The 25,070-nt window shown below is 43.8% G+C and overlaps 2 protein-coding genes across 6 annotated transcripts in view; both read right to left on the bottom strand.

The window, feature by feature from the left end:
* Positions 1-1,478: 1,478 nt before the first annotated feature.
* ppiab (peptidylprolyl isomerase Ab (cyclophilin A)) lies at positions 1,479-4,864 on the bottom strand. The gene is made up of 5 exons (XM_011481423.4): positions 4,561-4,864; positions 4,078-4,108; positions 2,174-2,262; positions 1,928-2,100; positions 1,479-1,854 (listed from the first exon to the last, which is right to left on the bottom strand). Exons 1-5 carry the CDS (start codon positions 4,627-4,629, stop codon positions 1,719-1,721), a joined length of 498 nt encoding a protein of 165 aa, XP_011479725.1. The 5' UTR covers positions 4,630-4,864; the 3' UTR covers positions 1,479-1,718.
* A 391-nt stretch (positions 4,865-5,255) lies between these two features.
* The window catches only part of zmiz2 (zinc finger, MIZ-type containing 2), a 32,696-nt gene continuing 12,881 nt past the window's right edge, over positions 5,256-25,070 (bottom strand). For all 5 annotated transcript variants that reach the window (XM_020707441.3, XM_011481424.4, XM_078956057.1 and 2 more), the window contains 18 exons: positions 23,882-23,999; positions 22,397-22,581; positions 20,923-21,091; positions 19,103-19,321; positions 18,824-19,039; positions 17,246-17,329; positions 16,835-17,012; positions 16,445-16,586; positions 16,070-16,148; positions 15,815-15,946; positions 15,630-15,735; positions 14,415-14,572; positions 14,263-14,330; positions 14,117-14,185; positions 13,796-14,037; positions 12,522-12,643; positions 12,213-12,404; positions 5,256-9,315 (listed from right to left, as the gene is read on the bottom strand). In XM_020707441.3, coding sequence (XP_020563100.1) covers positions 9,208-9,315; positions 12,213-12,404; positions 12,522-12,643; positions 13,796-14,037; positions 14,117-14,185; positions 14,263-14,330; positions 14,415-14,572; positions 15,630-15,735; positions 15,815-15,946; positions 16,070-16,148; positions 16,445-16,586; positions 16,835-17,012; positions 17,246-17,329; positions 18,824-19,039; positions 19,103-19,321; positions 20,923-21,091; positions 22,397-22,581; positions 23,882-23,999 — 2,587 coding nt within the window. In that variant the 3' untranslated portion in view covers positions 5,256-9,207. The remainder of the gene's footprint in view (positions 9,316-12,212; positions 12,405-12,521; positions 12,644-13,795; positions 14,038-14,116; positions 14,186-14,262; positions 14,331-14,414; positions 14,573-15,629; positions 15,736-15,814; positions 15,947-16,069; positions 16,149-16,444; positions 16,587-16,834; positions 17,013-17,245; positions 17,330-18,823; positions 19,040-19,102; positions 19,322-20,922; positions 21,092-22,396; positions 22,582-23,881; positions 24,000-25,070) is intronic.

Here is a 25,070-nt window from a genome sequence, read left to right as displayed (position 1 = left end):
ACCACAGGAGTAGCCTATTTTACTCTCACTAAACGATCATTTCTGAAATCAGACTGCAGTCTCAAGTCCTGATGGTGTTTTTTACTCTTTTTATCCAAGTTACTTCCGCAGCCGACATATCTAAAATCTGTCAGGAACCAAAATGCAGGAGATTGAAATAATTAATAAATAAACTTCAACATGACAAAACGAAACGGGGACAAACGGACTGCTTAAAGTGAACCACAGTTCGTTTCCCGCGATAATCCGGGACCAATGTTTAGTCTGAATGCACCCAAACTGACCCAGAGATCATCTTTGGAGGTGGTCTCGACTGAGCTTTGGTTCACTCTGAGATTCCTCAGTCTGGATACAATCCGTTACTGGAGCGGAGAAACGAAACCAAAACGGCCACCGTCGCCGGGGATTACGGGACGTAAACAGAGTGTAAACTCATTGAAACGATGAATGCAGGCTCAATAAGACAACTTTCAACGAGATCCACGTTGCTTCTCACTGTTCTCCCGACAGATCTATATGTCATAAACACGTATCAGCGAACCTTCTTAGCCCTCGTCTCCATGGTAACCGCCTCGCAGCATGCCTGCGCCGTACCAAAGTAAAAAGTGTTCAACCTGACGTTTTTTAAAATTCATGAGCCAAATAGAAACTATCCTGACAAGGATTGCAAAATGCAGGACTTCTCTTATTTCTGTCTCTAGTTGATTTGCTTCGTGCTTCCTGGCCAATGAATGAAGATATCTTTAGTCACATGGTTTTGTTTACAAGTCGTTATTAGAAACAATAATCTGTAGATACTTTGTTGGAGGTCTGCTAAAGTGTTGCAGGTTTTCTTTTTTAAGACTTTGTTTTGTAATTAAAACGTAACTCGTAGCAAAAAGTAGTACACTTGAAGATTATTTAATGAAGTATACTAGATTCCAAGTATAAGTATTGCAGGTATACTATACTTATACTTGTAATGTAGGATGTATATCAACTAAATACATTTTTGGTTTACAATATATGGATAGTAAATGAAAGTACACTGCCTCCCTTTTAGTACAGACTAAGTATACTTATAGTACGCTTAAATAAAAACTTTTAGCTACGGAAACCTGGAAAAAGGGGAGCCAGACGTTCTGTATTTACCAAATATTTACCAGATTTTATGAAAGCTTAAGCCCTGCTATCAAAATATATTTAAATGGAAGTCAGTTTTAAGGAATTTTGGTTCTTACCAAACCTTTCAACCATCAGGAGATTTTAGTCTCCTCTGAAGTTTTTATCTTTTTTTACCAGTTGTGGTTAGTTTACTTGGTAACTTTGATTTTCCCGCTCATTAAAGCCACGTTGCCGTTTTCAGATGTTAAAATAAAAAACTAAAATAAAGGGCAGCCCAATCAAACGTGTTCGTCTGTCTACTGTTTGGATGCAGAACGATGTGGACAGAAGGGAAGCTTCTGCACAAAGACACTCAAAGAAACGCAAACGAAAGACCCATTTTACAGACCTTTATGTCATACCAGCAATACAAACAGACTCTGTACAGGAGAAGGGTCAGAACCGAGCGCAGATTTCCATTTGCAACGAACATTTTTAACAAATATAACTTCTACAGGAAAGAATACCAGGTAAAAAATATCATAGAAACACAAACCTAAGCACTTTAGGTCTAAATGTTTATCTGATTGCACTAAACACGACATTTGACGGCTAAGTTCAGATCAGCGGCGGCTCTATTTCAGCTCCCCACAGTCGGCGATGATGACCTTGGCTTTGGGGGTGCCGCTCTTCGAACCGTGTTTCTCCATGGCCTTGACGACGTCGATGCCCTCCAGGACGCTTCCAAACACCACGTGCTTCCCGTTCAGCCTGCCGAGCAGCACACTAGCTTAACCAACGGCACTTGAACGCACCCCTGAACACACCCGAACACACCCCTCACCAGTCGGTCGAGGCCGTGCAGATGAAGAACTGCGATCCGTTGGTGTTGGGGCCGGCGTTGGCCATGGACAGAGTCCCCATTCCCTTGTGCTTCAGCTGGAAGTTCTCATCGGGAAACGTTTCCCCGTAGATGGACTTGCCGCCGGTGCCGTCGTGGTTGGTGAAGTCTCCGCCCTGAAAGCAACCAAAGAAGTCCAGTCCACGCAGCCACTGGAACAAAGACTGGTTTGTCTTGGCTTCGGTGTACCTGGCACATGAATTTGGGGATGATGCGATGAAAAGAAGAGCCTTTGAAGCCAAAACCTTTCTCTCCGGTGCACAAAGCTCGGAAGTTTTCTGTAAAAAAAAAAAAGAAAGAGGGTAAAGCAGTTTTGCGGTGATATGCAACTAGCACAACAGTAACATTTTTATGCAATCAGCGTGTATCAGCCGATTCTAGCGTAAGAATCCACTTTAACTAACGTAAAGTGTGACATATCGTGCACATTTCTCCACGTCAGAATCCGTCAAGTTAACTGCATAAATGGTCCGCGAGTCAAAGTCGTTCAAAGAGCGTGTGTTATCTAGGCGTCATCGGCGACGTGTCCAGTGTTAAAGGGTTAAACGCTTGGCTTCGGGTGTCGAAGAGGAAACTTTTTTTCAAAAGTTTTCGAAACCACTATCCCCAGAAAACGTGACTCTAATGCTGGTCCTCAGTGCTCGCCGTCCAGCATGTTTGCCTCCTGCTTAAGTTATGTACACACCGGACTTTTGACGCCCGTTCTTGAATGGGAACACCCTGTGGTGTTCACACTGGACAAGCAGGGAGGGGCTTCTTCTTTTTCCACTGTTTACTAAAGCATATCCAGCACCTTCAGTTGGAAGAGGCTTGGAGCGAAATGTCGCAATTTGGGCATAAAAATGCAAACGGTTGGGCTCATTGCTAGCGTCCTTGCAATGGTGGATATGAGTGAACCATCACGTCAGGATAGTGGTCTTGGTTTATCTTTATTTAAAAAACGAGCGCAGACGTCATCAGGCTTGTCGTCGTGTCCGGGTTCACCAGAAAAACCAAATCCTACATCACTACCAAATCCCAGTCTCTGATTGGTCGACCTGGTTTAACTGGCGACGAGCGTTCAGGGGCCACAGGTTTTGTACATAGAGCTAGTCGTAAAAACCTGCATTGCTTTGCGTGAATACGTTTTGAAGCCGGAAGCAAAAAAACACGTATTTACTTTGACTTTTCATTGAAGTGGTCGCTTGAAGGCGCGTTGCCGAGGGCGATGTGAACGCAGCTTTAGTGCTAAAAAGCAGATTTAGGAGAGCGTTATCTGACCACCGTCCAGACAAATGCTGGCTATGCAAGCTGCTGACGTTGAATGCATTTTGGCCAAACAACAGCGCCCTCTGCTGGGTAGGAATGAAATGGTTTTAGAAAACATACTCACTGGGTTTTCTAAACTGACACATGACGCATTAGAATTTTTTTTTAATTCATTCAGTATTAAATATTACAAAATGAAACATTTGTGCTTTATTCTACCAGATACACGACATATTTTATTTTAAACACCATAAAACTCTTAAATCAAAGAGCTACACTCAACAGAAGGAATCCTTGTTTTATAATCACTTTTTTTAAAGGTAGTTACTAATTTTTTTATCATTTATTTTGCACTTTGTGTCATTTTTTCCTTATTTTGTTCTATGCTGGAGAACTGCTTTAACTGAATCCTAATTCACTACTTAAGTTGTTCTACCAATCCATCTTTTATCAAATTCCAGCAGGCATGTTTTTGGGGACCTTAATGCTTAATCAAAAATGAAAAAGAAAATGTTCTTTAAATATTTATATTTCATTTTTAAAAGGGTTTCTGTTTATGGTTGATTTGTTTCTTTATTTTCGCTGTTTTTTTCTCAGGTGGTGGACTGTGTGTCACGGCCTCTCGACCCTGGGGTCAAACCATCGTCGCGATGCTCTTTGCGTCCCAGGGACCGTCCTCTCTCCTCCATGAACACCCATCAGCCCTTTTTTCTGGCCTCGCTGAGAAACTAGGTCACATTTCTGACAATGTGTAAGTGGGACAGACGCTCGACTCTCTAATGCATCATGACGGTTCCCTTTTGGAGATGCTGATGGACGTCTCAGGTCGACTGGAGCTCACCCACCTGCAGTCTTTGGGACGGCATCGGCTCGCAGCTGCAGGAGAAACAAACCAGAGTCAGAGCAAGAAGGATCTGTCGGAGCTGGATCCTTCATGAGTGGATTTAGCAACCTTTTAGGCGTTATGTTGAATGTCTGTGTAAACAATAACATGTCTAATAAAATCATGGTTAATATCATGTACTTTCACAACAAAAAGTGTATATAATTAAAGCACAAACCCTTAATTTCTCAAATATAAATGAATAATTTTACATGTAAAAATGCAAGAAATATCTCAAGTGTTTTTTAGAATGAACAGCAGAAAACTTAAAGATGTCGCATTTATGTGAAGGAGAGCTGCTACTTGTAAATAATGGATGCACGGATCGTTTCCGGCTGCAGAAATGTCAGCAGATCAGAGGATGCTGGGCGTTCCCAGCAGCCTTTAGCGCCGAAACGCGGCCCCGTCGTCGCGAAGCTGACACCAGGTGGAACGGCTGCCTCACCTCCATCACGATCCTGCCCGCGTTCGCGCCGTCGATGCTGATGTCAAAGAAAACCTTCGGGTTTGCCATCTTTCGTGCGAAGTTTGTGTGAAGCTTCGCTGTTCGGTAAAATGTCCGTGAACGCCTCACCGCACTCCGCCCGCTTGCTGTGGGGTTTTATACTTTCCTCCTCAAACGTCACAGTCTCTGTCAGACGAACGCCGCCAGAATGGACCAATCACGACGCAGAGAGGCGGGGCCTCTGACAGAGCTTCCTCCGCTGTCTTCATAACGATGGCGGACTTTTGGAGGTTTTTCCCACAATCTGACAATTTAGGAGGCGGGGAAAAATTGAAATAATTTAAGTATGACGTAAAGCGTTCAACTGGACAATTAGTGAAGCACGTTTGCATTTTAAGTGCCTTATGATAGGTGAGACCTCTGCTTTAAATATTAAACTTAGGTTTTGTGACATTTATGTATGGAATTTTTCTTTACACTTCCTGGAAACATAATGAAAGTTTTTAAACTGCTGCAGATTAAAAAAACACATTTTTTTTGCTATCATTATCGTTATTTATATTTATTTATTAATTTCATTTATTTCTTTATTTTAAGACTTTGCTAAATGTGTGTATTTTGTGTATGACTGGATTGATAAAAATAAAAATCTTTCAAAAACAAGTTAAAAACTCATCACCATTAAAAACAAAATCTTTTTCTAAATAAAGTGACTTTTAATTTCAATTCAGGAGAGCGACAAAGTAACTGTGTGTACAATGATGATCATGATTAAAAAATAAATAGAAAAAAATGGCAATTACAATGTGTTACAAAATATGTGGAATAGTTTACATATTTAAAAAAACACCTCTTCAAAACAAATTTTGCAGTTGAATAGTCCGTTATTTTCAAATATGTGTTGCTCAGATTTGTCAAGACAGCTGTTTAGATGGCGTGCAGCAGCGCCGTCACAGAGCCAACCCCCCACCCCACCACACCCCTCGCCGTCATACATGCATCATGTACATACACATGACTGTGACACTTTTGTTTTTTTTACAACTGCGGTATAGTTTCCAACATACAGAATGTTTACAACAATTATCCAACCACAGACAATAAAGTTAATAAATGATCGTTTGATTCGATAAACACACGTTCTCTAATGAAAACAGCTGAGTATACAGTACGTCAACCCGCGGCAGGATGGGCTCTACGTGTCAGACCGCTCAGAAACATACAATGACTTTCCGGTGGCAGAAAACGCCGTGACACACAGTTCATTTACAGAAAAAGTTCAACACCCCCCCCCCCCCCCCCCCCCCCCCCCCCGCGGCAAACCAACAGTGTTTGTGTGTGGGGCGTTCACAGTGCTGCGGGACACAACGAAAACCTCAGCTCTGCCTCAAAGAACCGTTTCGATGTGGGAGAATCCTCTACGCTCTGGTGTTTGTGGGAAGCTTCGTGACGTTTTCTGTCATTTGTTATAGAAAAGACAAAAACAACAAACGAAAAAACAAAAAAAAAACTGCTTGGACACAAATTTTTGCGATCTAATACCCGATTGGACAGATGTAAATTTTAAAGTAGTTCTTGTATCTCTGCTCAAACTATCAGGCTATAAAGTGTGATACCACACCCTAGTGGCCAAGGGTGGTATAGCAATTCAAGAGACGTCCTTGCTAGCGTAACTCTTCTACTGTTTACGAAATTGGAGTAATTTCAACGGATTTCAACGCTGCTTTTCTGAGAGTCAGAATCAGCTGGTTTCCATTAATTGCATAAGTGTTGATTGCGTAAACGGTCAAAGAGTTACGGTAGTTCAAAGAACGTCAACACAGGAGCCAAAGCTTTTTCAAGCTAAAGGTTTTGTTCAGAGAAAACTATAAACTGATCATAAAATGTTGATTTTCTTAAGGCTGTGTCACAGAGCAGCTACATACATTTTGTGCGTTTTCCACGTATGAAATGTCCGTCTTTTGTGATACACGTGTGACTAACGTAATCCATAAGTGTTTCCCGCTTTCGTCATCTGTCGATGTGGGCAGATGTCCGTCGAGGGTTTCATCCGACGGGAATTCGGCTTTGAGATGTTCAAAACTTTTTGGTCGGTTGAGAACTAAGCAGTTTACGTGTATTTTACATAGTTTATCTACAATTATTACGTTAATGTTACGCAATTGGGCGAGGTGTTTGTGAGATGGTTTTCCACGACCGTATGTCTATCAGACTTTTCACACATGTACCACCCATGTACAACTTTTATATCAGCTCACATATCACAAATTAGGTTATCGACGCACGAATCATTAATGAATTTCATATAACAGCGCAAAAATCATGCACGCTTCTTTGCGGGGTTTACTCGTTCTTCATTGGTCTAACGTGGTTCATTTGTGATACATCTGTGAAATTTTTACGTAAAGACCACAACTTTTCACACTTTTTCCACATATGACCAATTTTCATCCATGCAATATGCGCAAAATTTACCTAGTGGTCGTGTGACTCGGCCTTAACATGTTAACACTTGAGATTTGGGGTAAATTCGCACATCTGGTCCCGTGACTTTAGCTTCATACCAAGTCTCTATTAAAGGGGATCGTCTAAAATGAAATATCCAGTTAGAAAACCAGATTAATTTATTCAAAAAAGAGAATAATAGTGTCTGAATTTACCTCAAACAGACAAACATTGTTGGGTTTGGAATTTTTATATTGTTTTTTTTTTATATTGAAATTGCAGAGAAAAACAGATTCATTAGGATGATTTAAAAAAACAACTTGAAACCTTGTACCAAAGTTGACAAATTAAGAATGCTACTTTTGTTTTATGGAGGGTCAATTTTTCTTGTGTTTCTTATTTTCTGGAAGACCCTCAACATCCTACTCAAAGCTTGTTTTAGACACCAAACACCTCAAGGTAAACTGCTGCTTTGGCATTGGCCACGCCTCCTTCAGGCACCAACCAGCTCACATTGACAACAGCTGGAAAAGTCCCATTTTGATTCAAAATGGTGGCTTACTGGAGCCAACGAGTCCATAGCAACCATAGATTCTTTTTCACCTTTTCGGTCGATAAAAACATTGATCATTTTTTAAAATCTCCATGTCAAAGTAATTTTTCCAATTTTCCTTAGTAACCAGCGTTTTTGCACATTCCCTTCACAAACATGAAGCAAACCCCAGAAATACCAAATGTTGTGGTTCCACAAATGACCACTTGAGGCTGGTTTCAGTAGAGAGTCCAGAGGCATGACCTTGCACTAAAAGTTAACATACAGTCTGGTGTCAAAGATGCTGCTGTTGTTTATTGCTTCATTTGCTAATCAACACAGCTGTGTTTGTGTGTGAAAATTTTTTTTTTCTACCTTAAAAAAACTACCACCTTAACAACGGTGCAGTGCGAAAGTCACTGATGTGTTTTCTAACGAGCTGCATTTCTAGATTAGACTGAAGAAACAGGTGTGAAGTTGTGTAATTCAGTGGTCCCCAACCCCCAGAGCACAGACCGGTACCGGTCCGTTGGGCAGCTGGTACCGGGCTGCAGAGATAAAAACCAAAAACACCACCTTTCCGTTTTATTTCTAATCTGACTCTGAAAGACGTTTAATTTTGGGAAAACTACTGGATTCTCTTCACCACTTCCAACTCATTCCTGACGCAGGTCAAGTCGCTCGGTCACGTGTGGAAGATTCATCCCATACTTTCTTAAAGCGACTGCTCCGACTGATAAACGGAAACCTTCAAGCTAGCCATGTTAACAAAAACAAACGTAACGGAAAGATTCTTTTGGCAGAAAAGAGGAAACAGAAGAAGAGCCTTCCACTTCAAAATAAAAGAAATCTGCACTTAACAGACAAAAACCAGGCGTCTTTCCTTCAAATGTGGATTAATAGTGACAGTTTTTCAGGGAAACTGGAAGCTTAAAGGAAGAAAAGATTTTAGGCCAACTTCATCCTTGTACTGGCTGGTCGGTGCAAATATTGTCTGACATGAAGCCGGTCTGTGGCCTGAAAAGGGTTGGACACCACTGCTGTAATCCTCTGGAATGAGTTTAAATACATTTGAAAACAGTTCCAAAAAAATAAAAATCTCATCTGACATGTTGGTATTTTACATCAAGATCTGGGATATCATCGCAGCAGATCTTTTAACCTCGTTTTGTGCAGTTTCTATGGTGACAGTTTGGGGGTGGAGTCACTGAGCTTTGTAGGACGTTATAAATGTGAGTTTCTTATGTTTTCATGTTTAGATGGGAGCGTTGTTAAACCTGTAGGTGAAGCTTAAAAACTGAAAGGCGGCACCTGTGACCAAACTGAAGACGTCTGGAGAGCAGACGGCAGACACGTTCAGCTGTTTTTGCGTGTCTTTTAATCAAAATGTCACCAGAGTTTAGTGTTTTTGTGCTAGAAGGTTGGTTTGGTACGTTTGGACTCAGCGTGACTGTACAATGACTCTCCAGCAGGGGGCGCCCTGCCTCTCGCAGCAGAAATGGTTCAAAAAGCTTCGAGTTCCTCCTGGTCAAACCTTCTGAGTCGACGTGTCGCAGGCGGCGTGGGCGGAGTCCAGCTTAGAGAACGGAATGACACACGACAACACTGCCACTCACGCACACACAGAGCAGGGCGTTCACCCGGCGACGGCGGATGGGAGGCCGGAAGCTTCAGTTGGTCTCGAACAGCGCCAGCAGGTCGTCACTGCTGTTGTTGGGGAGGTCGGGGGGGCCCAGGTACGACAGCAGCTCGTCCGGGTTGGTGAGTTCGGGGAGGAGCTTCAGAAGCAAAACGGAGCAGCAGTTAAAGCCGGACGTCCAGCATCTTTGTGTAGGTCAGCTTCAGGCAGGGGCGGAGCTAAAGGTTTGGGGGCCCTGTGCAAAATCTTAAAGTAGGCCCCTCCCATCAGCTATTTTCCAAGCAGACATCAACAGATTAAAAAAAAATAAAGTGAACACAATTTAAAGTTGGATGTCAGAATCTTTAAAAAAAAAAACCTTTAAAAGCTCTAAATTGAAAAATAAACAAACTGAGCTAATTCAAGTGTTTGGATGACAAAAACATTAAAAAATGTGCTCATGTAATACTTAATACTCAATTTATGGAGGAGAATTTTACATAAATGTGCAAAAAAAGAACCTGAACTTTTTCTGTTTAACCCTTGTGCTATCTCAGATGACCCCACCATTACATTGACGTGTTATTCCTACCATGACAAAGGTGGATAAAGGTGGAAAGATTTCATGTAATCCATGGAAACCAGTGAAGATCACAAATCATTGAAGAAAAAAGGTTCAGCGCACTGTTTAGTGGGTCTAGATGACCCAACTCCCAATGTTAAAGTGCCTAGGATAGCACAAGGGTTAAGATGCCTTCGTAGGTCATTGATTGCATTAAAACAAACTTCTAGAGAGACATGCTGTCATTGTTAAACACTTATTAAAAGAGTTATAAATCCCAGTATGAATCTTTGATTATCTCAAACTGGTGCCGTAGTCTGCTGCGTTTACGACGATAAAATGTCAACATCTGTTCATGATATGCAGATTTCTGGTAGACTATATATCTGTAATAAGCTTAAAATATATAAACTGATCATAATAATGACAATAAAATAAGAATCTGACTCCAATCAAGTCCGAAACTACGTGATCGGACCCGATTTCTCACAAAAAAACCCAACAAGCACATAAAAATCTGGGATTCAGTTAAAGTCCTAATGTCAGTCCAGTCAGTCTGAAGCCTGTCGTACGGTGGCCCTGAAGTCCAAACCACATCAACAAATCACGCGACCCAAAAACATTTTACAGATCACAACGACAATTAAAAAAGCAAAACAAATAATAAAAAAACAGCATTACATTTTAGAGAACAAAAAAATTACAGAAACCAAAAAGGAAAAACAAAAAAATCAGAAAGCAAAAGTAATTTCCAGAAAGAAAGAAAAAATGTTAGAAAAACAAACACGATGAGAAACAAGTGATTGGATGATGATGATGATGATGATGATAACATTTGGTAGAAATTATGTAAAACATCATCATCCAATAAGCGATGTCCATAGTACCTACCTTTTCTGGTTTCCAAATTAAAGAAAATTACTATATTTTGAAAAGCAAAAGTAATTTTTAGAAAACAAAATGAAATGTTAAAAAAGAAAGGACAATAAGAAACCACAAGAGGTGGGCATTATGGGACATCGCTGATTGGACGATGACGTAAGCGATACAGGATATCGTCATCCAATCAGCGATGTCAAGGCCCGTACACACCGGGACGAATATTCGCCAGGCGTTACTCGCCAGCGTTTTTCGCCACGTTTTTTGTGTTCACACCCAGGCGATTTTCGCTGACGATGAGCCGAGCGAACATGCAATTTCATTCCCTGACATTAGATGGCGCTTAATGTAAACAGAAATACTCCTGTACACAAGGTGGCGCTGCGCAACTTTACGCTTCTTAAAGTCGCTTTTCACTCAGAAGAAGAGAGCAAGTATTTACACGCTTGTCAGAATCATACAAAGAAAACATGAATATTTCAAGCTTCGGGGATATTTTAGAATGTCCGTCATTATTTCTTTGCGGCTGTGTAGATGCAACTTGGCGTCTATCTTCTTCGCTGGTATGTGTGCTCAGAAAGGCAGTTTTGTGTTTGAGCGCCCCCAAGTTGTGTTTTACTGTAACTTCAGAGGCTCCAGACACGTGTGCAAAAGCGGTCGAATAGATTGGTCGAATAGATTTCGACGCGACGCGTCAAAAAAAAAAAAAACGAACCCGAGGAGTTTTTTTTTTTTTTGACGCTTTGACGCGTGGCATTTTTTCGCGTCGGTGTGCACACTCACATTGGTGCCCTTTGTTTAGTCACGAGGCGTTAAACGTCGGCGAAAATCGCGCGCGATATTCGTCCCGGTGTGTACGGGCCTTCAGTGTCACCTTCAGTGCCCCCCCCCCGATCACCAGTGAAAACCATCTCCAGGGTTTTAACCACACTACACCTCCCAGTAACCCCTGCACACACTTCCTGGTTGCCGCACACCTGACTCTCATTCCTTCAATCAACCACAGCAGACTTAAGCTCTGCACTGAGCCTCACTCAGTGCGAAGTATTGATTCTGCCTTCATTACTGAGGGTTGTATTTGGATCTTATCTTCCGTCTCCTCACTGTTTGCCTGCCCCGACCCTCGCCTGGATCCTGACTACCCCTGTCTCTCCTCTGATGACCTCACCCTTGTTATTGACCCTGATTTAGCTTTGTGGACTTTTAGCTGAGCTAATAAACCTGCTGCATTTGGATCCAGCCGTCTGTCTGCCTGTTCTTGTGACAGTCCCATAATGCCTACCTTTTCCGGTTTCTTATTTTCTGTCGTTTTTTACCATTTTACACGAATTCCTGGAAATTCCTTTTCCTTTCTTTTTGTTTTTTACGTTTTGGTTTCTGGAATTTCCCACACCTTGGTGTGACCTTTTCAGGTCAAATACATGAAAAATTGTAAGATATTTTTTTTCTTTACATCTGGACACATGAAACCTAGTGTGTCTTTAACAAAACAATATTTTGCTTTGATCTGATTGAAAAAAATATCATCCAGGAGAAACACATGAATGTTTTCATCTTCTGAGCTGGATCACGTGACCTTCAGTCTTTGATCACATGACCAACTGGGTTCCACTCACGTCTAAAGCGTGTTCCGCCCCTTCCCCCCCCGGAGCGCCCAGACCGAAGGAGCCCTCGCCCTGCAGCCGTGGATTCTGGGTGTTGGCGGTCCGCTGGGGCAGCGGGCTGCCGGCGTCGCCGTGGCCCTGGTTGCCATGGACACCCGTGGGGTGCTGCAGCAGAACGGCCTCCATCCGTCCAGAGTGAGGCGTCTGGGCACAAAGAGGCAAACGTTCAGGACAAAGAAATCCACGACGCTCTTCGTGGAACTGAGACTTCTCCTCCTCAGAAATCCTGAGTCCAGAGTCGTGTTTGAAGACGAGCCTCACCTGGTCAGGCTGGTATGGGAGCGGAGGTGGGGGTCCGGAAGAGCTGTACTCTCCGAGAGTCGGCGTTCCAGGAGTGTTAGGGAAGTCTGTGAATCCAGACTGGCTGGAAAACCCCTGACTCCCTACAGGGAAAAAATAAAATTATAGCGTTGGATTTTATTCACATTTTTTACAGTTTTACAATTTTTTATTTAGTTTTTGAATCCAATTCTATAATTTTTTAGCAGTGATGCATATTTTTTAAATTTTTGTACCTTTTTGGCTAATTTTATTATTCATTTGTCTTTTGCATTCCCCAATGCACTTTTACATAAAATGCTGAAGTCAAATTTGCATAGGGTTATTCCATCTATAGATCAGGGGCCTCAAAAGTAGGCGGCACCCTGGCGGAAACTTCTTTTGATGACGAACACACGTTTCATTTGGCGCCAAAATATTGATGTTTATTAGCTCTGGTTTTAGTGAATTCATTTTTTTCCCGTGCTCCTCCTCTACGGTCTGTGCACGAGGTAAACAAGCGCACGCCATACAAGAACACGCCCCTTCCACGGAGACAGCCGCGTTGTGATGCTAGGATCCCAACCTGCTATGCTAACGAACAGTTCCGTGGATCACCAGTTCGCGACCACGTATAAATATCAGGCAGACCGGACTTTAAGACGACAGATCAATACAACAAAATTATAAAAATAGGTATTTTCTAATTAGTTTTAATTTTGTTGTGACTTCCTCTGTTTGCATTCAACATATTATCATTTTAGAAAGTAAAACACCCGAAGTTTTCCTGTTTAAAATAGTGCAATAATTTGGCGGGTAAAAAAATGTTTGTTGGCTCAGCCATTTTGGTTTTGGTGTACGCCAACAGGCCTTTATAAGCGCAACAAGGATTGGTAAAAAAAACAGCTGATCAGGTAAAAGGTCATTTTGATATTCAGTCAAAGGAAATCATTGTTGTCCACAGTGATAGAAAAGTAAATGACTAAATCTTCCTTCTCTAATGCTTTCCAGGCGCCTGGAAAAAGTATATAAAGAGCCCTAATTTAAAAAAATTAGACCTTAGTATTTAGTTTGTAAGAAGATTTTTTGTAATTTTATCAAAAGAATCCATAAAAAATAATTTAAAAATAATACAATAAAAATTAATTTACAAATAAACAGAATTTAAAAACTTTGCATCTGAAAAAAATCTGCCTAAATGTCAACATGTAAAATTTCCGTAAATAAAGTTATATGGTTATTTTAAAGGGGGCGGGGCTTTGTCTGGGGGGGGTCACCTGGCCGGCTGTAGTCGGGGGTGTTTCTGCCCCCTGCTGTCAGACCGTGGTACGGCGATGCCGCCGGCCCGAGTGCCGCAATCATCTCCATTACGTTGGGCAGCACCATGTGGCTCGGACTGACGGTGCGGCAGCGTTTCAGGACCGGACCGTCGGGCTCCTCCTTTATGTGCAGGTCCGGTTTGACCGGAACCGGCCTCCAGCCGCACACGGGATCGATGGTGATCTCCTCGTAGTCGGAGCTGAGGAGGGAAGCAGAAGCTGTCAGGTCCACCTGAGCTCAGCAGTTGGTCTGTGTGGCGTTCAGGGGCGGAGACTCACTTCTGGATGTAGACCAGAATCCCCAGCATGTACTGGTCCACCTCCAGCCCCTCCAGCAGCGCCGTTTTACTACAAAACACAGGAGCGAGCAGCTGGTTCACTTCCACTCTGACAGGGCGAGGCAGAGCAAGCGTCGCCACACTTACTTGCACACAGGACACCTCCAAGTCCCCCTCTCGCAGTTCAGCTGCAGGTACGACTCCAGGTCGAAGCACTGGAAAGGCAAAAGAGGGTCCAGACGTGAGGACGGGCCGGCCCGATGCAGGCGCGCCCGCCTCCGAGCAGCAGCGCAGCTCACCTGTATGTGTCTGCAGTCGTGGCCCCGCGCCGGCAGCTGGATCCGCCTGAAGGTGATCGGACACTTTAGGGACACTTTGATGGCCGTCTGCTCCACGCCGTCCTCCCCGTTCAGGCCCGGCGTCCCGGGAATGGTGCCGCTGCTGAAGTTCCTCTTGACTGAAGCAAAAAGGGGAAGACAGTTCAGAGGCAAGCTCCTCCCACACAGGGGGGTTATCAGACGCATCCATTTTGAATCGTTTTGTGAATTTTACATAACCGAGAATCGAAAAAAATGAATGTGATTTAGCGTAAAAGCAGTAAGCCGAACTTAAACGCGCAGCACGTTTCTTTACTCGTACATTTCCGAAGAGCACGCAAACATGGCTGACCCTACAGACCGCGTGATCCGATTGGCTCAGACTTCGCCTAAAGCTCCTGTTTGGAAGCATTTTGGCTTTTTTCATGCTGACGGTCAAAAGGCTTTGGTCGAAAGTCAATGCCGTGTGTAAGCTGCATCACATCAAAATTCAGCTTTTTTTTTTTTAGCGGTGGCTGAGTGACGCTTCACGAAGCACGGAGATTTTCATGACAGTTGTACTGAAAAAGACTCGGAGCTTTAGGAATTCAATGATGGCGACATCTGGTGGACTTGGGATTACTTGTAGTCCCGCCCACAATTCAGAAGTCAACTTCTAATGAACTCCTGCCGCTCTGCAGAAACTATGTCCTAGAAAACAACACAGATTTATAGGTTTTGCCTGAATAAATAGGTCAGAAGATGATCGGAGTGGGACTTTAAAATATGTAGAATTATTTTTAAAAAATAAATTACTTCGCGGATTCACCTGTCGCTGGTTATATTTTTTAACCCCAACGATAAACGAGGGATCACTGTAAAAAAAACTTAATTTATGCCAGCATGACCTCCATAAACATCAGTTTGTTTTAAGGTGAAAACAAACACCAACTGGTTTTAAAGCATTCTAAATGAAGAAAACGTCATCCACTCGTCAAGAGTGTAAACCTGAGAATCGTTTGGTGGAAAGGACGAAGGAGAGACGGGAAACCAGGAGAAGCTGAAGAGGGTGGAAGGGCATTTCAGGAGGAAGGATTCATTAAAAAAGATGAAAACTTTAACTGGTGCAAGAATCCAAACAGCGTCTGAGTAGTGTGACATGTCAGAACCGTTGGACTTCCTGCTCTGCCCGCCTTTTCCCCCCTGCGCGGGACTCACTCTTGGTGATGCAGTGCTCGGCCGGCAGCAGCCTCTTCTTCATCAGGCCCTGCAGGACGGACCTGACGGACGGTCGGTGCACCAGCTGCAGCACAAACAGGTGAGACTGGAAAAGAGAGGGAGGGGGGTGTTCAGGTGTGAGCGGCACAGAACCTCTGCAGTCGGGGAAGGGGGCGGGGACTCACGCAGCAGCAGGCCGTCACCGTGATCTGCACCGTGTTGCGCCCCGGCTGGCACACCTGCTTCAGGTACAAGGGCTTGTGGGAGGTTTTGTTGTCGCCTCTTTCGATGGACAGAGGCGTGGCGTTGACACTGACCTGCAGAGAGGAGAGCGTCCCGATGAAAGCTTCCTGTGCTTGCGGCGCCATGTTTACGATGAGTCATTGACCCCCGAACCCTCAAACAGAACAGAACAATTCTTCGTCAGAACCCATCAGTACCTGCACCGAGGCCGGCCAGTTAGTGTTCATCTGTCTGTCCTCGTGGTGGTAACACTTGAACTGCAGCTCCAGGTCCGGCCTGTGGGGGGAGACGGCGCACAGCTTTAGGGGGTCTGGGTAGGGTTATCCTGGTTTGTTTCTGGTCCTCTTTGCTTGACCCGAGCATCACAGGTCTCTCTGCACTTCCACACAGCTCACCCGTCAAATCGGACTCTTACAGAAACCCAGAAGGTAAAACCCTACAGCCGTTGGAGGATTAAGATCCTGGCTTCAGTCGAACAAAACTGACGTTTGTCGACCCGAAGGGTCTGACAAAAATCCTAAACAAAGCCAAACCCAAACCCACGGAGGACCGTTTGAGGTCCTCTTCCTCACCTCATCATCAGGGTTTTGTAGACGGGGTCCCGGAGCTGGAAGGCGTGGTTACTGACGGCCAGGTTGTGCTCCAGTCTGAACGGCTCCAGCACAACGCCGTCTCGGACCGGGAATGTCAGCCGCAGGTCGTCGCTGGGATTACCTTTGGAGGAAAACGCGTCGAGTTGAGTCATGGAATTTGGACTTCAGATCTTCTATCTTGAAGCGTCCCGATGCCACGACTCAACTTCAGGACGTCCTGCAGACGGTTCGTCATCTCCAGGCTCCCTGAAACTTTATCTCATTTGTTTTGGATAAGACTTTTTGTTTGCTTAGTTACTGGCTATCTGCTGCAATGGCGGGTCGCGGCCACATTCCTAAAACTTCCCAGCGTGTCATAAGGCGCCTCACCTGTAGGGGGCGGCTGGGCGCTGATGTTGGGTTTGGAGTCAGGTGGTAGGTATGGCGGTTTAGTGTCCTGGCCTGGAGAGAGGTAGGGGGGTATGGAGCTCCCGGGCGTCATGGGAGGGGTGGGGTTGCCTCCCATTGGCGAGCTGGGGTACCCGGGCATCACGCCACCTCGAGCCGGCTGGGGGACAGAGTGGAATATGTTCATGTTTAGAGCAGCCTTGACAGAACCGGGCTTGATTCAGTCCTGGTTCTGATTTTTCTCGTGTCTGATGTTTAATACAAACAAAATGATTTTTTTTTAAAAAGGTTTCTGTAACAACAAAGCGGTTTTACGGCAATGAAAGCATTAAAACAAAAAGGATTAACTTTGTCAACTAAAACTGTGACGTCTCAAAGAACGGCATTTATTACCCCGTTCACCGCTGCTTGGGTGAAGGCGTTGTAGCCCCCCACTCCCCCCGGCGGCAGACCGCCCTGACCGTTGAAAGGCTCCGACTGTAAACCGAAAAAAACAACACCACAATTGGTCAAGGATGTCACAACAACAACAGGAAAAGGCAACAAATAAAAATGATGATAAATGTGAAACGAACTAACAACTGTTCTAAGACCTTTTCCAGGTCGTATCAAAACTGTTCTACGGCTGTCGAGAGGCTTTTTTTCACGCTGTTTTAATGCTACGTGAAGACCGAGCACATGCTGAACGTGGGTTTTTGTACCCGCTTGTAGCGGATGGTGTTTTGCACCTGATACTGGCGCATGTTCTGACAGGTGGAGGAGCGTTGGTGTGAAATGCCAAAGCGCTGAAAATCTGGCAAATCTTTCTTCAGCTTTTTTCGTCACAGCTCCTTTCCATACCTCACTACCAAATCCGAGTCCCTGATCAGTCAAAGTTCAACGTGTTTAACTTAAAATGTGCGCTCAGTCGCCACACTTTTTGTACGTAGTGCCTAAAACTCAAATCCTGCCCTAAAATGAGCAGATTTTGAACTAAGAAGCCAGAAAAGCGCATCTACATGCATTGACAGACTTTTTGGTCGCTCAAACGCGTTTTTCTGAGCCCGGTGTGAATATAGCTTAAGGCTTTTTAAGCTGATCAACAAGGTGTTTTAAGGCTGTCCTGAGGCTGGTTCCACACTGTTTTAAGGTAGCTTTTAGCTTGTTTTCATGCGGGTCGGTCCACTTTAGAGTGCAGCCTAACGCTGAGAGAACCAGAAGTCATTTAAGGTTCTTTTGGAATCGAAATTCTGAGTATTGACTGTATCTGAGAACTGGACCGAGTGACTCCTCCCCCCCCATGAGGTTTCAAACAGGAAGTGGCTCCGAGAAGCCAAAATCCCATTGACTTCTATAGAGAAATAAACAGCTCTTCCTCAGTCATTCTATTGGTCAGAAGAACCATTCTGGATCTGATATGATTTTTTATTAACATCTTCTTGATAATCCTCCTTATTTTCATGATATTTTTGCTGCAGTGCGAGTTATTTAAGTTATAAACTGACCAATCAGAGGCCTCAATAATAGTAGGTGGCCTCGCGGCGAACGTTCGAAGCATCTGATTGACAGATTACTAAGGAGGTCTGGTTCCAACGTGGCCACAGAAATGTCGTGGAAAAATGACGGCTGAATTGACTTCATTTGGTTGGAACCAGAAGTTAGACATTTTCTATAGGCGACGTCCTACTCGCTCAGTCCAGGTCACAGATACAGTCAATGGTTTGGAGTCAACATGACATCATCAGAGCCTCAATCTTCATCCAGAAATCCACTAAAGTCAAAGAGTAGCTGACAGTTTTTAAGTGATAATGACTCATTAATTAATGTGTGAACTTATGGAGAAGTGGTTCTTTTTTTCTTTGTTTATGTGTTAATAGTTTTACTTCTTGCTGTTCTGTTTGTAATATTAAAGTATTTTATTTTTTGGGTCTCGTTTGGACCGTCTTTGTGCTTTGATTGGAACGAATTAAAGTGACGCAGTGTGAGAGCAACCTTGTAATACTGGGGGGGAGGGTTGGGCTGGCCGGCGCTGGGGGGGAACTGCCCCGGATTGTGCGACCCAGAGGAGTACTGCCCCATGTGGGGCATCCGGCTGGAGGGGTAGGAGGGTGAGGGGGCGCATCGCTGCTGTGGAGCGGTGGGGTACTGCAGAGGCTGGCCGGGATACCCGGACATCCCCCCAGAACCGTACTGCGGACCCGGAAAACCCTGAAAAGAGGCTGCAGGTTAACCCAGAGTCCCGGCGTTCGCCGGTCAAAACTGCCGACTGACCTCCGACGGGAAGGGCCGCTTCAGGCCCTGCTGCCCCCCCGTGTAGCCCCCGTACAGAGGCATCCTCTGAGTCTGAGCGGGGTGAGACTGGTACAAGCCCCCAGAGGGGGGCGGCTGTCCATGTCGCGAGGGGACCATCCCGCCAGGGTTCATCCCTGGGGGGCCACGGGGGCCCGAATGAGACAGGAACTGGGTGCTGTAAGAGGAAGCTCCGCCCATCTGTGGAGGGAATGGAGAAACCAGAAAAGATGAAGCTAAAGATAAAAGTTATTTTGAACCGAAACCGGAAAAAACGTCACGGCTTTCACAGCGCCACCTGATGGACTCACCAGGAACTCAACAACTAAATACTTTTTACTTTAATAATAAAACATAAAATTCCAAATATACAGCATCACCCCCCCCCCCACCCCCAATTAACCGAATATTACTGTCGCACATCTCTGAAGGAAGAAAATTCATAAATACTCAAACTGTAACAACTTTTAAAAAACACAGATTCCAGTAACAAAACCAAAATACTTTAGTTATTTATAAGACCACAGTTACATACACGCCCGGCGACCTAAAGGCAAGTTTTTCAGTAAATCCCGGAGGCAGAAGTCGCATTTTTACACGCTGTGCGGCGACCAAGGAGGTTTTAAGAACTGGTTATAATTTGACAGCAACCGAACAAATTTTGATATCTATCAGTAGATGGGGCATATTTGGCAGTCCAGTGACAGACGGGTGACAGTCTGGTAACTGAGCAATAGCAGGGGCTCCAAGGTCCCAAAAATCGTCTGAGGGTTGGCCGATTTCAGACTTGGCGTCCCGCTGCCACCGTCCGGTTTGTTTGAAATCAAACGGTAGCAGCGCGGTAACTCGTAGAGGGCTGTGGACATGGGCCGGGGGCCCCGCGATGACCCCCGGGATGACCAGACGACAATCTGGCCACCGTGGGTCCAAATGGGGTGACGGCATTGATGCTGCACAAAACTCATCCTGCCATCGACAGCACCGCGGCGACCATATCTTTTTGTGACGCTGGTACCTCTGACACCTGCAGATTGACAAACTGGTGGTGAGAAGAATATGAAGAAGACAGAACTTTGCGCTTTCTGCACCGCCAATAGAAGAAGAGCAACCCACACAAGAACAGCGAAGTAGAAGAAGACGAATCTGAGTCAAAAACAAAATGGCCTGATTGTTATATAACCCTGGGCTGCTGGCGGCGGTGGGCACTCAATATGGACAGCCGCCGTCCAGAGACAATTACACATCGTCCAAACCAGAGCTGCCACCACCCTGTGGCCTCCCATTCCGTTATGGCGCTATCCCCGGCTACTGTCATGACCAAGCCAACGATTTTTTTTTAAATCAGGCGGTGGCATGAAACCTTGAAGATTCTGCCGCTGCCTCTCCATCGGTGGTCGCATTAGTGACCCTAGCACAACTTTGTGATCCAAAAAACCCAAAAGCAAAACCAGAACGGCTTCACAGACAGAAGGGACCCGTTTTAAGACTGTACAGTCATATATAGTGGCAATATATGTAAATGTTTCGGATACTTCATAACTAAAACCTGATATTTGACTGAAGCCTCCTGAGGAAACATCCTGAAAAAGCTGCTAAACTTTGACCTCAGGTTTGACCTCTGCTTCAACCATCTCCAAAGTAACAAGGACCTTCAACGCATCACGGCGCCCCAAACCGACTTAAACCTCGGAGACAAGCGGCAAACTTATGTTTGGAAATGTTTTTTCAGCAGCAGAGATTCCAATTTGTTGAAACGGATTCTCCAATAACAGGACAGGAAGCGTTTTGGCTGCGATTCTTACCTGGCCGTAGCTCAGCTCCTGGTTCTGCTTTTCCTGAATCGCTGCCACGGTCGCCGTAGCTGTGGCGGTCGCTGTGGCGGCGGCGGCCGCAACAGCGGCGGCTGCGGCCTGGGTGAAATCCGAGGCCGGCCGGACGCCCAGACCGGCACCTCCGCCGTTTCCGGAGTAACTGTGGGGAGATGGACGACAAGGCCGCGGTGAACCGAGAGAACCGGCGTGAGTCGGTCGTCGTGTCAAATGAGAACATGAGAACATGCTGACATGCTATTAGACTTAGAGACTTTAAAAGTAGTTCCAGAAACACCTGAGATGTCACCGGCGACAGCTGAGTGTCACACTCTTTGACAAACCGTAACTCCTGGACCGTTCACGCGATCAGCTGATTGAAAAGCAGCTGTTCGTTTCGGCTTTGCGGTAATATGCAACAAGTCCTAAAAGTCCCACTCTGACCTTCTTTTGACCTCTTTTTTAAAGTGCACCCATCATCATCATTGCTATTTAACATCATCTGGATTTAACAATTAAAAATATTTATATATTTTTTTAGAAACTCCTGTGATTCTCTAGAATTCAACAACGATCAGGTTTGATTTGTTTTTATCTTTTTTCTTCGGCTTAAACTAATTCAACAAAGTTACGCCAGAAAACAATTGGTTTTTTTTTAACTCCTTTCATAAATAAATTAGTGATTTGATGATTAATTTGCACTTTATGGAAACATTTTTTTCAACTTTTAACATTGTAAAATCCTGCAGCTTAAAAGACGATCAATATTCTACAGGAAAGCAGTTTGGTATCGAAGCTGTCAGGAGCTTTCATTTGGATTGTTAGGTTTAGATGGAGATTTATGATTAAAAAGAACCAAAGATTTAGATAAATCCCATATAAAAAATATTAAAAAGTGATTGTTGCGTTTTATGCACATTACTCCAGAGACTTTCACTGCAAACTTTGTCTTTTATTGGATATGTTTTACTTTTTTCTTGATTTATATCGCATTTTCCAGAGGAGAAGTCGCAGGTTTTGTTTTTCCACTAGTGTGACTTATACTCATAAACTTATATTTGTTTTTTTTTGTCTTTTTATGCATTTTTTTTGGGTCCTGCAACCTACACTTTGGTGCAACTTATACTATGGAAAATACAATAATTTGATTTTTAAGGCCAAACTTGTATGTTTTTTCCACGGTTGTCATGCACTACAGCTGCTGGAAAAAGCGTAAAGACAAATAACACGAGGAATAAACATTACTGCAGCGCAGATCATTTCGGTTATCGGACTGATCTGAACCAAAGGATATGTAAGGAGAGGAAAATATTACTTTAGCCAAAAACATTTACATAAACAACATAGAAACAGAAAATGCAACTGCGATCTAAATAAGCATCAATCCAGTTCTTTAGAGCCAGCGCGTATTTTGTCCCTGCTAGGCTTCCATACAGTTTAAAATCCATTTAAAATGAAAGTGATGTACCTTCCTCCATACGCTGAACCAGGGTTGTACGCCGCGCCGGGACGTCCATACATGACCGGCTGGCCGTAGCCTTTAGACACGGCGTCTCCGTACGACTGCTGCCCCATGAACTGGGAGCCCATGCTGCCGCCGGGCATCATGTGACCACCGGAGCTCTCGCCAGGGCCCATGGGTGCACCAAACACCTAAACACACAGAGAGGCGATCTGTTTGCCGTGCGGTCCTTCAACAAATCCAGGGTGAGGTTAGACTGGTTGTTGAAGTTCACACCAACAGAAACCAGGTTTAAAAAAAACTAAACGTTTTAAAGCTAAAAATTGTGCGGTCCAGGTCAGAAAAGGTCATCATCTTGAAGAGCAACACAACAATGGTAGCTGTCCAAGTGCTGCCCGGTCATCCCGAAGGTCACTGCTGGTCATGTCATGTTCCAGCTCCTCTACCTTTGAAAACCTTAAGGCCATGTCAGACTGTCATTACGTAAAATTAGCGGACAGTTTTGGTCATACGTAAATATACATAAAAAACTGAAACGTTGTGATCTTTAAGTGAAATTTCTACAGATGTATTCCAAAAGAACCACGTTAAAACCAATGAAGTACAAATAGACCATGCAAAAAACATGTAAATCAACGTAGAACATGAACTATGTGTGATTGTTGTGCTGTTTATATGCAATTCATTAGTGATTCGTGCGTCAATTACGTAATTTTTACGTAATACGCGATATAAAAGTTATACATCAGTTGTTCATGCGTGAAAACTCTGTTAGACACACATGGAACGGTTGTGGAAAGATACAAATTTGCGTTTGCATCTCCCAAAAATCACGCACAATTGTGTAAGATTTATATAAAAAATAAACTACGTAAAATACGCGTAAACTGCATAATTGTCAACCGACCAAAAATTTTGAAAAACTTAAAAAAACGAATTCATGTGAAGACCAAAAGGCAGAAACCTTCGACGTAAATCTGAGCACATCGACAAATCACAAAAGCAAAAAAAACACATATGAATTACGTATATCACGCATTTATCATGAAAGACTAGAATTCCTTACATGAAAAATGCGCAAAATGTTCGTCGTGGCTGTGTGACCCAGCCTTTAGTCGCAACCTTGGGTTGGTGCGGGCTGTGTGCAGCTGAAAATTGGTCAGACGTGTACGGGGCATACAGGTGACCCGCAGGAAATATCAAGGTCGTATAGCGCTCCGCTCAGTGAAGAGAGAAAAGCGTAGAGAGAAAAGTTCACGTACATTGTTTTCTACGTTCGTGCTGTGTTCAGGTGAACGTTAAATGAGGAAATTAAGACAATCAGAATCTAGTTTGTGTGGACATGTTCTACTGTAAATACCTCAACTTAGCCTGGTTGTCATGGAAACAATTTGCAATTATGACTAATAAACTCCACATCCTAAATAACTGGACCGTGTTTTCTTTTACTTTCATAGAGGGGAACCTGATAAGAACAAAGTCCGTCGTTACCTGGCTCTGCGTGGGATTGGTCACGCCCCACACTGTGGTTACTACAGAGAGAGATCCTGCGTGCTGATTGGTTCCTGGTTGCCAGGAGACTGGCTCATTTATGAAGGATCCGTCAGCTCTGCAAAGGGACACGATGGGATGGTTGATGTGAGGAGGAGAGCATCCTGATATCAAAAACCTCTAAATGTCACAATATCAGAGTGAAAGCGTCTCATCGCTTTCTCGCCAAAACAGAGTCCTCCGCCTTGTTGGAGCTCAGTTACCGCGGCGCAACACACAGACGGATGAGAAAAGGTCACGAATGAATCACTTGTTTTGGTGAGCTAACAATTCGTCTGAGCCTGGTTTATTTATCTGACAGCTTCCTCCAAAACCAGAGGAAAAAACCACACCAAACCACACCCTCTATAGCCCCTCCCACCTTACTAACAGAACAGATGAACTTTTGGTATTTCAATCTTATCAACCATCTAATGATTACCGTTTCAGTTCAATCATATGTATTTCAGTAGACTGAGTTTTGGTTTTAGCTTTTTCTGTGCACGACGGATGTTCCGGTGATTAAATCCAACGTCTCTATTTTAACTTGAACTGAAGAAATTAATTTTTTTTAAGTACGCTTATCCAGAGTGATGTTTTAAGCATGTATGTCAGCATTTTAGTCTTTCTTCTTAAAAAATGTTCTAACAAAGTAACCTGCTATTTCTAACAACATTGTTATTAATCATTAGTACACGGACAACATCTGAAATTATTTAACAGCAAAAAACAGATTTAAACAATGACTGTGTGACAGGTTGTAATGACTCGACTTGGCCAGCAGATGTCACTGTTTCCTGTTTGTTTGAAGCCTCAAAATTTGATTGTGTTTCAGTAGAGCTACAAACCAGTTACTTTTTCTTCTTCTCGAGTTTTTGTTTTTTGTGAAACGTCGTCACTCAAAGTCTGATTTTATTCTTTCGTTGTTCTTCGCGAGTATTTTCTTCTCCTGTGGTGCTAAATATGACTTTACGATGTCTGATTTGGCACATTTGTATTCAGTGCATCTCTTTCGACGCGTGGCAAATTCGATGCTTGCCGAAAAAAACTGTGTTCATCGCTTACATGGTAGGCCTGGGCAAAAAAAAAAATCGATTGAATGAATTAATTCATTCAATCGTGCAAATAGAAACAGGCCTCACTTATTTTC

This window comes from Oryzias latipes, chromosome 12 (assembly GCF_053564925.1).
Source record: "Oryzias latipes strain Hd-rR chromosome 12, Olatipes_Hd-rR_3.1".
NCBI classification, from domain to species: domain Eukaryota; kingdom Metazoa; phylum Chordata; class Actinopteri; order Beloniformes; family Adrianichthyidae; genus Oryzias; species Oryzias latipes.
Note: the sequence above shows the minus strand (reverse complement) of the source record. Positions and strands in the feature narration are given on the sequence as shown.

Excerpts from the sequence above, each read along its gene's own strand:
- ppiab (XM_011481423.4), bottom strand. The coding sequence starts at position 4,629 with ATGGCAAACCCGAAGGTTTTCTTTGACATCAGCATCGACGGCGCGAAC. Across the intron at positions 4,109-4,560 it reads CGGGCAGGATCGTGATGGAG|CTGCGAGCCGATGCCGTCCC; the intron begins GTGAGGCAGCCG and ends TTTCTCCTGCAG. Across the intron at positions 1,855-1,927 it reads TGCACGGCCTCGACCGACTG|GCTGAACGGGAAGCACGTGG; the intron begins GTGAGGGGTGTG and ends GCTGCTCGGCAG.